At 43.5% G+C, this 14,362-nt stretch overlaps 1 protein-coding gene across 4 annotated transcripts in view; it reads right to left on the bottom strand.

Annotated features, from left to right (window-relative positions):
* Positions 1-1,245: 1,245 nt before the first annotated feature.
* PLXNA4 (plexin A4) overlaps positions 1,246-14,362 on the bottom strand; it is a 446,249-nt gene continuing 433,132 nt past the window's right edge. For all 4 annotated transcript variants that reach the window (XM_048959145.1, XM_048956708.1, XM_048958372.1 and 1 more), the window contains exons 31-32: positions 4,556-4,706; positions 1,246-3,851 (exon numbers count right to left, since the gene is read on the bottom strand). In XM_048959145.1, coding sequence (XP_048815102.1) covers positions 3,756-3,851; positions 4,556-4,706 — 247 coding nt within the window. In that variant the 3' untranslated portion in view covers positions 1,246-3,755. The remainder of the gene's footprint in view (positions 3,852-4,555; positions 4,707-14,362) is intronic.

Genomic DNA, 14,362 nt, shown 5'->3' with positions numbered 1-14,362 from the left:
CAAAGCAAACTCTGCAATGGAAAAAACTCTGCTCTTCAAGACGGACCACAAGGAGTCTTCACTCACATTCTCTTTCCATATTTCTGATGGTACTGAAAGTGCCAATATTCATTGTGTTGATTGCAGTGTTTGAGAAAAAATGGAAACATCAGTCTATTATCTGTATACCAGTAACCTGTCAACTTCTGGGAGTTCTGTCTCCTGTTCTTACTGTGAGGCTTGAAAACCAGTGTGAAATACAACTCACATGGCACACTTTTGGTCAAGCTTGTGGTAAAGTGAGGAGTTGGGGGGTAACAAGGCAAAGGAAGAGGAAAAGAACCCATCCATGTCATAGTAGGGCTCATTCTTCTGCTTGTGTCTTTGTTTTTAATTGTATTTCACATGCATTTAGAAAAATAATTAGCTCAAACAGGTGAGGGTGGGAAGAAAGATGCCGAGACCTCTCGTAGACTGTGGTAGATGCTGGAACAGTGGATGGAAAGGAGGAGGACAGCAAATGGGACAGAGGACAAAGCCCACACATTTACACCACAATTCTGGACCATTTTTCCAAGTGAAAACCGAAACTATCTTAAGCACCAAAGTTAAAGAAGAAAATGAAGAAGTAAAACGAAAAGGAGGAGGAGATGAAAGAATTGAAATACAAAATCTTTCAAATCCTGGGGTAGGAGAGAGAAGAGAGTTGAGAGAAAAAGGAAATGCCTAAATGGGAACTCGGGAGGGATCAAGATACCAATCTCATGGTGCTTCCCATTTCCCGTAAGCGTATCATTCTCAGTGTCTCTGAGGTGTTCAAGTTTTTCTTGAAATATATGTATATTTTTTTTACAGCTGAAAAACTCTGTACCAGCAAGAAGAAATAAACCAGCAACAGTGGAAAACAACCATAATAAAACAAAAACACAGCCCTGAAAACATCAAAAAGAAGCAAGGTGAGTCTCAGATTTCTCCTGTGGTGTTCCTCTGACTTCAGTAACAGTGCAGGATTATGCCAGTTCACTTTGATTATTTGTTTTTTTTTCGTTCTTTCTTTCTTTCTTTTTTTCTTTCTTTTTTAACAGCTTCTTTTTCCTTTTGTATGCACATGTCCAGGCAGTATAGCCCATCACTCATAACCACTTCCCTCCAAGCCAGCTATTTGTCCTTAGACTCCTACCTTCCAGCTGTGAGTACAAGGCATGACAATAGGGTCCATATTTATCTTTCGTGGCACTTTGTTTGTCAAAACCTTTGGTTTCTTCCTTTTTTTTTTTTATTTTTTTTATTTTTTTTTTTAATTTTCCTTTTTATGTACTTATAAAAAATATTGTGTTTGTGTTGTTGTTGCAGTTTTCTTACTGCTGGCTCTGGTGGGACATCTACCCCCACTTTCACAGCCATAATCAATGGATCTGGAACATGCCCCAGCATTACAAAATGGATCAACAAAACCATGGCAGAGCCAACCAAACCAAATCATCCCCATTGCGCAGGCCTCTTAAAAATGCTGAGATGTCCATAAGGTGCATGATGAGTCCATCAGCTCAGCGATCAAACAGAAAGCAAGCAAAATTAAAAAGGAAATAACGCACACACGCACACAGATACACACACGCACACACACAAAATAATAATAATTATAATAAATGTCTGGGGTTTTAAAACCAAGACGTGTCCCTAAGTTTGCTGTTTCAGTATGAATCTTGTGATATTCTCCCCCCATACATGCACCCAGTTTTGGACTGCTGTTCTTTAAATGGTTTGAGAAACACTTTCTTACATGTGTATGTTTGGTTGAATGGAATCTGCTTGCTATCTGACCCCTGCCTGCACCACTTACTCCTTCACACACACTTATGAGCCATTGCTCTGAAGAGGTTCAGGCTTGCTAGCAAGAAGCATGAACAAAACCAAATACACTTATTCCATAATCAATTTACACACCCTGTCTTTACCCCTTCATCTACCCAGATGCAAAGTAAACCAAGGCTGTAGCTTGGAGGATGGTGAAAGATGGATGAGGACTGATTCTTCATTACACGATGCCAATCCTCCACTTGTTATTGAGCACCATTCAGGCGAGATCAACACAGACCTGGCTTCTGCCTCTGTGGTATACCAGATCCAAGGTTTTCCAGTTCCCTCAAGGCTCTGCAGCAATGGTTCTTCCACTGCAATGAACCACAGCGTTAAACAGGCCAGCAGCTGCAGGAGAAACTGGCCAAATGCAGAAGGGATGCAGGAGCTCATTCCTATTTGGTTGGCATTGAAATAGATTGAGATGTAGATCTTCTGGAGGAGCCGAACAGAGGAAAGAACAAGGTGATCACCCATCCTTGTCCTGTGATGACAATGATCTCTGAAAGGATAGGAAGTGCAAAGAGAGAGCAAACACGTCACAGTCAGCAACTGTGCCTTCAACAAGGACTGCTGGTTCCAGAATGTGAAAGAGCAAGGGCCAGGAGTTGGCACCAAAAGGCAAATGAGCTTACAATAGTTTGCGCATCTCCAGAAAACATGCAGTCTGACTTGGAGTATCTAGATGGAAGAAAATTTTGCAGTGTTTCGTTTGGGCTTCTTCCAAGATTTCCTTCCAAAGTATATGATGATATTTCCTCTTCAGAGTGGCTTTGAAGGAAGGCTTCTACCATCAGTCCTATGCACTACCTTGCTTCACAGCAAGCCCTTTAATATCCTTCTTATATTCCACCAAAAAAAAAACAACAATAGCTTTGTTTCAGTTGTGGAAATAAAAATGAAAAGAACAAACAGCTTTAAAAAAAAAACCCTCTGGTTGGTTTTTTTGAGGCCACGCTCCTTGTCTGGAACAAAGCGAGACTTGTGATTCCTGCTTTCCAAGCTGAGGTGGGGCAAAGGAGATGCTGTGCTGTCCATTGCCAGAAGGAACAGAAACACCACCAACGGGATGCCACTGAGAAGAGAGAGCATTTTTGCAGCAGTGCTACGACCAACAGGACACAATGGGAAAGACGGAGGGGAACACAGGTCTCTTTGAAAAATAAGAATAACCATATGAATCACACGGGCAGGAGACTGTTAGTCTCCATCCTCCCTTCTTGACCCTTCTACTGCCCCAAGAGAGCAACTACACCGCTGTTTGCCCAGGCAGATAAGAGCCACAGTGTTCCCACTCTGGCGGAGCTGTGGCATTTTGCAGGGAGCCTTGGTGTTCCTCTCCCAGTGGGTCCCTATCAAGAGATAGAGTTGCAATGGCTCTGCAGGAGAGGATCTTGATTTCCTCCTACCCTTCAGGATCCCTGCAGGCAAGCTGCCTTCCCGTTGGGGAGACATTTAGTAATACTGAGTTCATTTCTATGTCCACTCCGGAGGCTACATCCCCAGGAGGGCAGTTAAAGCAGCATGACAGAGGTGACCTCTCGATTTCCCATCTGCAGAGTGATGATGCGATGCTGGGGGAGGGTTTTGTTTTGTCTTGCTTTGTTTCTGTGGAATTGTTCTTTTTTTTTCTCTTGTAGAATAAAGGCAGAGGGGAAGCTGTGAAAATGAGAGCTTCACCTAAATGTCTTGATATCCCCAGAGCTAAGATTCCTCTGCAATCTTTTCTTGTAACCCCTGGGGATTTCTCACTTTGTCCACAGATTTTGAAAGAGAAAGAAATGAGAGAGAGAGAGGAGTGCTGTTCAGGTGACTCTGCTTACAGCCAATCAAAACTTGCACTTGGTAAAGATGATGATCTTGAGTGAGGCACGACTTGGTTTATCCCTCCCAGGGTGTCCCTGGCAGGACAGTTCTCAGCTGTCTATGCTCATGAGGGTTATGACTTGTTCAAGTTTGTAGGCAAGTTTCTGTTTCCCAGCTTGGTCATCTTGATCAAGGGCTCCGAGAATCTGGAAAAAGAGAGAGAAAGAAGTGACATGGCTCTGTTTTTATATTTATTTTTCAAAACAACTAAGTCCAGTACCTTTCAGCAACAGATGAGGGTTAATTTTCCCTACGAGAAAAGTGAGCCCCAAACTTAGCTTAGATCATACAATGCAGGTCAGTCAGCCAGAAGGGAGTTAGGCAGGCAGCTTGGTGCTGATGTGGCTGAATGCAAACCTCTGCTTTGCAACAAATCAAATGGATTAGCATCTTGAAGATCAATTATTTGGCAGATTTCTTCATTACCTTGCCATGCCACTTCAGATGTTCTAAGGTATCTCATCTGGTCTTTGATACCCATAACATCCGTTTCATGTTTGATAGACCATTCTTGGGTGCATTATGGTATTGTAAATGGTACTGGGCATATATGCCTCAACAACTTTTGGCCACGTGTGATGAAGAGTTTATGGAGATCTTCTCTGATTATCAGCTACAGCCAGTTAATTTTGATTGACCAATATCAGAAAATTAAAATAATGGAGAATCAGATGGAAGAGTCCTGGGGAAACCAACAAACTCTCCAGATCCCAGATTTTGTTTTTTATTCCCTAAGTCCATCATCCCCTCATCCAGGATGAAGAAAGGCAGCCATGCCATATGCTGAGCTATCGGAACGGGTGGATTGTCTGATGACTCTGCAGAAATTCTCCCTTTCTGAGGCTCTTACCTCCTCACTGTACTTGCCAACGTAGGAGTATATTTCCGAGAGTGCACTCATAGTGTTGAACTCATTCATATGCATGCGAGACTGCTCAGCCAAGTATGCATTCATGTCCTGGTCACTGATTGCTGGCATTTTGGCAATGTCCGAATAGTACCTGGGAGAGAGAATTACAGTGTTTCTTGAAGGGACAGAGCATGGAGACAATAACTGAAAGCCATCAACAATATGGAATAAACTTAACACTCTTAGGCTCTTCTAGAGCATCAATGATATGTCTTGTCATACCCTTCTTTTGCAGTGAAGAAGACTAAAACAGAAATTAGAGTGAGCCACTATTCCCAAATAATAGATAAATGCTGTAATCACTCAACCCTATTCTGAGACTGAGATCCCAAAGAACATCTTGTTAACTTTATCCACGTTGTCAAAGAAATAAGATCTGCTGTTGGACTCCTTTGTCAGGCATTCAAAAGCTCTGAAACCTCCAGTCCCATAGGGAAGTCCCACTGTTCTCTTCACCCTCTGAGACCTCAGGCTTTTGCTCCCACACACAAAACTTCCCTTACATCCTTGTTTGTGCCATCTATACTACTAGATTTGCATACATTTCTAAGATTATCTATGTTCCCCACTCAAACCAGTCTATCCCAGTAACAGCTATGCTGCTAGTGTTATATCACGTTTCTAGCAATAGAATTCCATCCCTCTCTGACTGGGAAAAATCTACCTCGAGTTCAGGAGGATTGGGGCTTTATCCATTGGACATGGAGACCTCCAGGACCATTGCCCATGAATCAGACCTTCTCAGCAGAGCAATGTCTCTTTAAGGAAGTTACTATTTTTTAAGTCCTTCATCCCCTGAGTAAGGCAGGTCTTGGAGGACAAGGTTTGCAGAAGGTAATCAGTCACTGTCACTCGCAGCTGTGCTCTGCTGTCAACTGGTTAATTAGACACCATCATTTACATTTTTAATTTCTGCAATTTGACATTTTGTGCACAAGGAACCAAAAAAAAAAAAAAAAAAAAAAAAGAGAAGAAAAAAAAGCCCATAGCTGCAGCAATCCACAAATTTATAATTAGGAGGCAGAGAGGACAGGGAGCCAAAAGAGCTGACAGGTGTCCTGTAAACAGCATCGAGACACCTGCTGAGATGGAGGCTGCCTTCCACTGCAGAGAAATTTGATGCTGAAGTGCTGTATGATAAGGATCCTTCAGATACACAAGTGGGAAAATACTCTGTACGACAGTGAGACGAGCAGCTGCAGAAGTCTCCTGTGAAAAACAACGGAATGCAGGAGCACTGGGAGGAAAGCCCTCCACACCAGAAAGCTCCAGCGTGGTTTCAGTCTGATTTCATGCCCCACAGTCCCATCCTCACTGATTGCAATATGTTATTCTCAGTTATTATCCTGGTTTTGCAGAGAGATGAGCTGATGTAACCCTCAGTCAAGAAAGACACAGAAGCCAGTACTTTCTCCCACCTCTGTGCATAGCCTTCCAGCTTGACTGCTTCCAGATCTAGACTCAGTTTCAACAGAAAGTCTAATGCAAACCTCATAAATTGTACAGCAGCTTCCAGCATTCACAACATTATTCTTCCTGGAGACAGATCTTCTTGTCTTCTGGGCTCAGGAAAAGCCAAAAATTCCATTCTAATTCAGTCCCTTGCTCTAATTATTGCCCAGTCCCAGTACTTCAATAATGAGTGGTTTGAGCTTCATTTTATTTCATAAATTGCCTAACCCCCAGTCCCAGTTGGGCCTCAACAGCTGTGTGTGAGGAAAGGAGCCAACTGGAAACCCCGTGAGAAGCTGTCCTACAGAACTACCTCCAGTAGCAGTTGGTGAACAGGATGAACAGAAGTTTCTAGACTTTTGCCAATCCTAACAAATTCAAACAGTCCCAAGCATCAGCAGATAGACAGAATCAGACCTATTCTGCATACACTTCTGACAAGAGGAAGTGTCAGGGAATTGTAGAATTCATGAGAGTGTTGTAACAGGATCCTCAAGGCCAATGGACACTACTGAGAACCCTAGAGTCTTACAACTAAAACATAAGGTGTGCCTTGGCACCCAAAGGAAACTACGTTCACGTGCAACAACACATTTCATAGACCTTTGGGAAGCAAAAAGAAAAGTAAGTCTGCAATGCGGTGAAATGCACTGATTTATGGTGCCTAAGAAGAGTCCATGGAGGAGAGCCCAGTTCCTTATGAATATTGCATAGGCACTCTCCTGCTGGAAGAAATGAAAAGTGAAGGGGATTACATCACAACAAAAATAAATAAGGCTGGTGGAGGAAAGCAGTAGCACTGTGCTCCATTTTCCAATTTGGTTCTTGCAACCAGTTGAAATGCTCCTTCATCTAATGGCAGTGGGATAGTGGGTGCAGGAATGGGAGCTTCCTAAAACAGAAACAAGGGAACACATACAGTCAGCTTCTCCAATTTTCTCATGTCTCCCTTTCACTTGGTAGCAATGCTCTCCTGGGTCTGTGACTCACAAAGGTCTGAAAGCTCCCGAGTCCCTTTTGCAGCCCTGCTGAGAGATTCTCCTAGCAAGATGAAATTCCCATGATTTATGTGAACAACAAAGAGCAGCACACAGTGGTCCCTAAAGGAAAGAACAGGGTGCAATGATTTGAACATCAGGTGCTGTAGACTTTCTTTTCTCTCCAACCATGACAAACTCACAAGCTGTGATTTCAGTGTACTCAGTCCAAAGGCTGTCACCCAATGTCACACCAAAGTGTCCCATCTCCCTCAGTTTACCTTATCATACAGCTGCGCAGTACTTTCCCATTAAGACTGCAAACCAAGATAATGTGGAAGTGGTAGGAAAAAAAAAAAAAAAGGAAAAAAATGAAAAAGCATGTATCAGTAATCAAACCTGGCCGCTAGAACAGGAAGAAGACATACAATCTCCTTTCATCAGAACCCTGCGATGGACAGATGATTTATTTATACAGAAGTGTTTCTTGTGAAGCCATCATTAATGCTATCTAAAGAAATTATAAATGTGTACATTAAACCATCCTAGCAGGGAGATGACAACATTCCTGCTGAGTCTTTATTTACTTTCTATTTGAGCCCAGATCCTCAGTGGTACTTAGGGTCTCTCTGCCATTTACATACTTCTAATGCCTTCAAAACCACTGTGAAGCTGTCACCAAATCCCACAGCTCCTTGAATTTTCACTGCCAGCATTTGTAAGACTGCCTGTGTACTGCCTTCCTTTGCCCTTGTGGCTGACAGCTTTCACACTAAAGCTAAAATGTGAGGTATTGCAGGGGAAGAATCTTCTCAACAATGCAGCTCCTATGGGCACTCCTAAGCTGATGGCCTCTGGATCAGGAAAGGACCATAAAAGCCATTTGTGGGGTCCCACAAGTCTCTTCACCATCTTTATCAGTGACATAGATGATGGGATCGAGTGCACCCTCAGCATGTTTGCTGATGACATCAAGCTGAGTGGTGTGTTGACACAACAGAAGGAAGGGACACTATTCAGAGGGACCTTGACAAAGAGGAAAGGTGAGCCCATGTAAACCTACTGAGGTTCAACAAGGCCAAGTGCAAGGTGTTGCACTTGAGTCAAAGCAATCCCAGCTGCATATACAGACTGGGAAAAGAACTCCTTGAGAGCAGCCCACAGGGTGGATGAAGCCTGAAGGAGACCATAAGCCAGGAGAGGCCTGTGGTGGAGCAGGATGTTCCCCTCAGCCCGTGGGGTAGCATGTAAAGATCAGCTGGTGGAGGAGCCCATGGTGGAGAAGGAGGATGTGGTCTGCAGGATGCTGCAGCCCATGGAAATCCCCCACAGGCCCTGGGCTGAAGCTGTAGCCTGTGAAGAGGAGTAGCCCATGATGGTAGATGTGGCTTGAAGGAGGTCAGAGCCTGTGAAGAAGCCCATGGTGGAGCAGGCTGTCCCATTACATCCCATGGGGCACCATGCAGAACGGATCTCCTCATGCAGCCCATGGAGGAACCCATGGTGGAGCAGGTAGATGTGGGCATGGAACCGTCCCTTCCATGAACAATCCCATCTTCCTCAGCCTGTCTTTGTAAGAGAGGTGTTCCAGCCCTCTGATTATCTTCATGACCCTCCTCTGAACCCTCTCCAAAAGCTTCTCGTCTTTCCCATGTTGGGGCTTCAGGTCTGGACGCTGTACTCCAGGAGCAGATTCTGGAGTTGCAGCCCATGGAGAGAAGCCCATGGTGGAGCAGTCCAGCCCTTGTGGTAAGGACCCATGTTGGAACACTTCTTGAGGAACTGCAGCCTGTGGAAAGCCCATACAGGATCATTTTAGGAAGGACGTCATCCTAGTGGAGGGACCTCATGATGGAACAGGAGCAGAGAGCTATCAAGAAGTGTCTGAAATGGTTCATTATGGATTGACCATATTCCCTCCGCTGCTCATGGGGAGGAGGTAGAAGATGATGGGAGGGTGTTTTTAGTTCGCTTCTAGTTTCTCTCTGCTTTGGTCTAGGCAGTAATAGGCAACAAATTACATTAATCTCCCTTATGCTGAATCTGTTTTGTTCATGACGGTAATTGGTGAGTGATGTCCCTGTCCTTATCTCAACCTATGAGCTTTTTTCATCTTACTTTCTCCTGCTATTCTTTTGACAAGGGGCAGTGAGAGAGTGATGTTGTAGAGCTTAGCTGCCCATCAGTGTGAAACCATCACAGATACATATCTAAAGATCCTTTACATGCTCGAGTTTCCCCTGAATCACAAGGGGAGGCTGACTTCTTACCTCAAGGCTGCTTGTTCTCTGATGCGGCAGGGAAAATTTGTTTACTAAACCAGAAACAATGAAAGCCTCAAGAAACTGGGAGGAATCTCAATGCTCAGAGGTATGATCAATGCCCTGTCTCAAGAGATATTCAAGGTCAGGCTGGATGGGGCTCCGTGCAACCTTTTTTAGCTGCAGGTGTCCCTGTTCACTGCAGGGGAGTTGTACCAGCTGACCTTAAGAGGTCCCTTGCAACTCAAATGATTCTATGATTCTATGAATCTGTAATGACCCTTGCTCAAGCACACTGGCAACTCACATGGGTGATGGGAGATCACTAGGCCAACTATTATCACAGCAGCACACCCCAGCCTGCATGAGCAGGACAGCCCATAGCAATGGGAATAGCAATGCTCCCTCTTAGTCTCAACAAAACAATTACTCTTGTTACTTAAACAACCTCAACTCTCTCTGGGAAGTTTCTGCTTTGATTTTTTTGGATTATTTGGTTTTGTCTCGTTTTCTTTAGGAAAGCAATACCACTGTGCCTTGGGAATGCATCTTGCCCTCTGTTTGGGGGCAGGGCAGGGCATTTTTGCTCTTTTCTTCATCACCAACTGCAGAGGCTCCTTCGTGGTGCTGTTTCTAAAAAATAACTGTGCCTGCTGCCACTCAGTAGCTCATTAACTCATCAAAGTGAAGAGAAAAGCCGTGTTGCCAATGATTTTTCTGCAGTCTGAAATTTTCCAGCATGAGATGTGGTTTAGGCAGCTTAGCATGGAGCTAATTGCCTTCCAAAAGATCTTTTTGTCATGGCTGTTGTTGTGCCATCACTGGGTTGGGACTGCACTCATTAATAATCATTTTAGCATATGAAAAGCTTGTAACGAATCCATGTGCCGCAGACGGCAGACGCAATTACAACAACAACATAATTAGGGTTATGCAATAGCTGGCTGTATCCAGACCACTGAAGGAGGAAGAAATGTATGAGAGGGATACAGTGGACTGCTATAGCAGAGAATGGCTGAAGGAAAGCAAGCCTGATCTAGCTGTAGATGTCTTTGCTCGTCGTAGGAGAGTTGGACTAGATGGCCTCTTAAGGGTCCCTTCCAACTCAAGCAATTCTATGATATGATTCTATGAAAGCTTGGGAACAACCTAGTGGCCAGCTCTCTGATGGGATCAAGTGAAAGCAATGCAAGGACATGTTGTCAGTCCTTCTATTGACTAAGCATGACAGCTTTACTTTGCTAGGAGGCATCTGAGCTGCAAAGTCTGAGTTTATGCTGATTCAGCTACAGGCAGCCACAAGACCGTGTTACTTCAGATCAATCCCATTTCAGAGAAAGGTTCAAGGCCAAGCTGCTGGACACTAATTGGATTGTAGCATGAACAGCACGACAGCAAAGAAAAAGGATTTTCTTTTGCACATGCATGCTTTTTCCTGCTTTTTTTTTTGTCTCGGAATAAACGACAGAGAATGGATGGGCAGCACTGAGTTAGTGCCTGAAGAGTGAACTGGTAGTTTCTCCATGAGCAGAAGCTTTCCACAGCACTCTTAGTGCAGAGTCTACATGGTCCTGAGGTTGTACCCTCTGAGTATAGACAAATTTTCATTTCGCTTGCTGAAATCTGTACTATGTAAGAGCAGTGTGATACTGCAATGAGAAAATATCAGGCAGGTTTGTTGTTTGGTTTCATTTGAGACAAAAAGTGAACAGATTTCAAGTACAACAAAAGCTGCTGAAGAGAGAGAGGGAGTGAACTATACCCCGTACACTTGGAGATGCAGTGAGATGATGGCCAGTGCTTTAATTAAAGCCAGGGAGATTATTGGCTCACCAACAGGGAAACCACTCTGATGTGAAGGAGAGGGAAGCATAGGAGCAGATTGCCAAAGAGAAGGAGAAGAGAGTCTCAATTGCTGGAAGACTTTAAGAAAACATGTCAGAAAGATGTGAGACAGAGCTGATCCTGCCCTAAGGCAGGAGCTGGGCAGGCTGACCTGAGGCCCTTTCCAGCACTGTTTTTTATGACCTCTACTGACAACTCCCTTTATCCTTGACTGGAGCACCTCTGAAGCACCTCTCCTATGAAGAAATGTTGAGGGAATTGGGCTTGTTTAGCTTGGAAAAGAGAAGGCTCCTGGGAGACCTCCAATATTTCAAGGGAGTGTATAAACAGGAGAGAGAACAGCTGTTTACGAGGGTGGATAGTGATAGGACAAGGGAACAGCTTTAAACTAAGACATGGGAGGTTTAGGTTAGATATTAGGAGGAAGTTTTTCACTCAGTGGGTGGTGACGCACTGGAACAGGTTGTCCAAGGAGGTTGTGGATGCCCCATCCCTGGAGGCATTCAAGGCCAGGCTGGATGTGGCTCTGGGCAGCCTGGTCTGGTGGTTGGCGACCCTGCACATAGCAGGGGGTTGGAACTGGATGATCATTGTGGTCCTATTCAACCCAGGCCATTCTATGATTCTATGACCTATGCTATGCTATGGTATGCTATCCCTTTAGCCCTCTTTCTGTCAGGGAAAAGAGATGCACAAGACTGCTTTTAAAATAGAGCAAGCATTTCCAGTTGTTATTTGATGCTCTCTTTTAAAGCCTTTGGAGTTAAAAGGTCACCTGGTTATATCTGTTAAAAATCTCACTGCTTTACAGTGTTGGGGTGTGTGTAGTGTACTGTATTCTACTAAACTGGTACATTTTGTCTTTGTCACCAAAAGTTGTTGCAAAATGGCCGCACTGGCAGTGACCATCTATTGACTGCAGTCTGACATCACAGCCTGAAAAGTGATATAGGTTTAGATACCAAATAGGACCAGACTATTGATTCTGCATACTCCAAACAAGCTCCCACAGCATTTTTGAGGGAGCTTAAGACTTTGACATCAGATAGTTAACACCATGCAAAATATGGCTACTTCAAGAAAAGGAAGGAAAAGAGATCACAAACACAGGCTCCGGGTCCCAGCAGTTAGGTTGGGTAGTGTTTGTGTTCAGGTTAACATAATGAACTGCAGATGTTTTAACTCTGAATCCTATTGATAAGGTCACTTTAAACTTCTTTTAGTCTGAAACATGTCAAATCTATTTTGAACTTCCTTGATTAAAAGATTTTCAGAGTCTTAATAATATATGCAGTGTCTCCATTGAAGTCCAGCTTTTCTTTATGGAACTATTTTTAACTCACACTAAAACTTGACCAAATACCCACAGGGATGAGAAAAAAGCACCAATTCCTCTTCTTGCAGCACTGCAGGTATTCTGGGCACCAGTGTGCAATGGAAAAAACTCTGCCTTCTGCTTTTTGTGCTCTGCCCCTTTGCAGTCTCCTACATCCATGCCTATGTGCCAGGCTTCAGTGGGGAAGCATCGTATTGATTGTGATGCAAGCAATTAAATGGTGTTAATGAAGTTCAAACAAGTGTTATCATAAGCTTGGCAGCATGGAGAGAAATGAAAGGTCAGCCTCAGCCCTTTGTCATCTTTTCAGTGTGGCGCTGAATGCTAATGAGACAGTCACAATTAGAACAGGCTCCACTTTGTAATGCTTGGGGATTGCATCAAATGCTCCCAAGTTCTCCAGATTTCTGGGCTCAAAGGGGACATTTGAAGTAAACTTGAAAAGATGCAGATCTAAAGCTGCTCTAATGTAAATTCAGCAAAGCCTATGGAGTTCTACTAACAGAAGTCAGATGAGAATCTGGTCTATCTTTCCCATTTTTTCCCCTTTTTCTCAATAGACAAAATTACGATATTTTAAAAGCTGCCACCTTGTTTTAAAGCCACAGAGTGACTTCTCATGGCTTCAACAAAAACTAAATAGTACATCCCCATTTCCTGAGTTAATTCTCTTGCTTCTCCCACACCTCATCTTCTGCTGCAGGAATCCAAGTTGTGGCTGTGCCTAGGTGCTTTTCAGTCATGTGTTTTCAAAGGTCATTTGAATGCTGCACTTGCATTTTACTGGTCAGGATATATTGGTGGGTTTGGTACAGCAGACAGAATCCAGCTCTGCTTCCAATAGCATTGAAAAAGACCACTGAAATCAAACTCCTGGTTGACCAGTGTGTAAAGGCAGACCATTAGTGAGGCCAAAAACTGCATTATGTCCTTTTCCTTTTCACCCTCTAAAAAGTTGGAAAGATATTTTAACATGAATTGGAGACTGCTTATGTCTGCTGCTTTCTCTGCTATTTCTTGTCCTAAGACAATTGCTTGCTTTGAGTTTTGAGTCCTAAAGACACATTCCACACTGAAGAACCAGTAGTTGCAAAGAGATGGCTTGGAGTAGCCCAGCTCAGCTGCCATCTGAACAGCCACATTAAAAGAGAAGAGTTGGCTTTTACTCTAGTGTGCCTTCAAGAAGGGTTACAATTCACTGCTGCCTAATTGCCCTCTTACAGATTCTTCTTCATCAAATAAGTTCATTTGATTTCAGGTTCTTCTGATTTACTCAACCACTTCTTACACTTCCTGATGGAAAATCTTTTTAAGTTATGATTCAGTCTTTGAAGAAGTCTAGTGGTCTTGAATGATGCTGCCTCCAGCTGGCACTGACTACAGAAATAACTCACACCAGTACTGAAAGCCACTGGAGTACAGTTGCAGCATGGAGAAAAGGAATTAATTAACTCAAAGACGAAATAAAATTATATTCTGTTCATTCTTAGTAAGTTTTTCTTTGATCTACAACAGCATCCAGGTGCCACTGCTTTGAGACTGTAGCACTGACACACAAAAGAATTAATAGGGCAGAAGCTCTAACCATATTCCAAAAGTCATGGTCTCCCCTTGGGTTTTAGTACAGTTTTTCAGACATCACTGCAGATAATAACCCAATACATGCTGTGCCCAGAAATGCAGTGCTGTTTACTAGCAACAGGAGGTGTTATGTACCTTGTTTGTTGCTCAGGAAAACTCAGAGAAATTCAACAGGTATTACTGCAGATCACTGGGCAACAGGATTGAGCTCCAGAAAATCTTAATATCCTGTTCTTCACTCACGTGTCAGTTCTTCACTAAAGCATGCTGTCTCCAAGGGTATGAAGTCAAGCAG

The sequence above is a fragment of the Lagopus muta genome, chromosome 1, assembly GCF_023343835.1.
Source record: "Lagopus muta isolate bLagMut1 chromosome 1, bLagMut1 primary, whole genome shotgun sequence".
In the NCBI taxonomy this organism is placed as follows: domain Eukaryota; kingdom Metazoa; phylum Chordata; class Aves; order Galliformes; family Phasianidae; genus Lagopus; species Lagopus muta.
Note: the sequence above shows the minus strand (reverse complement) of the source record. Positions and strands in the feature narration are given on the sequence as shown.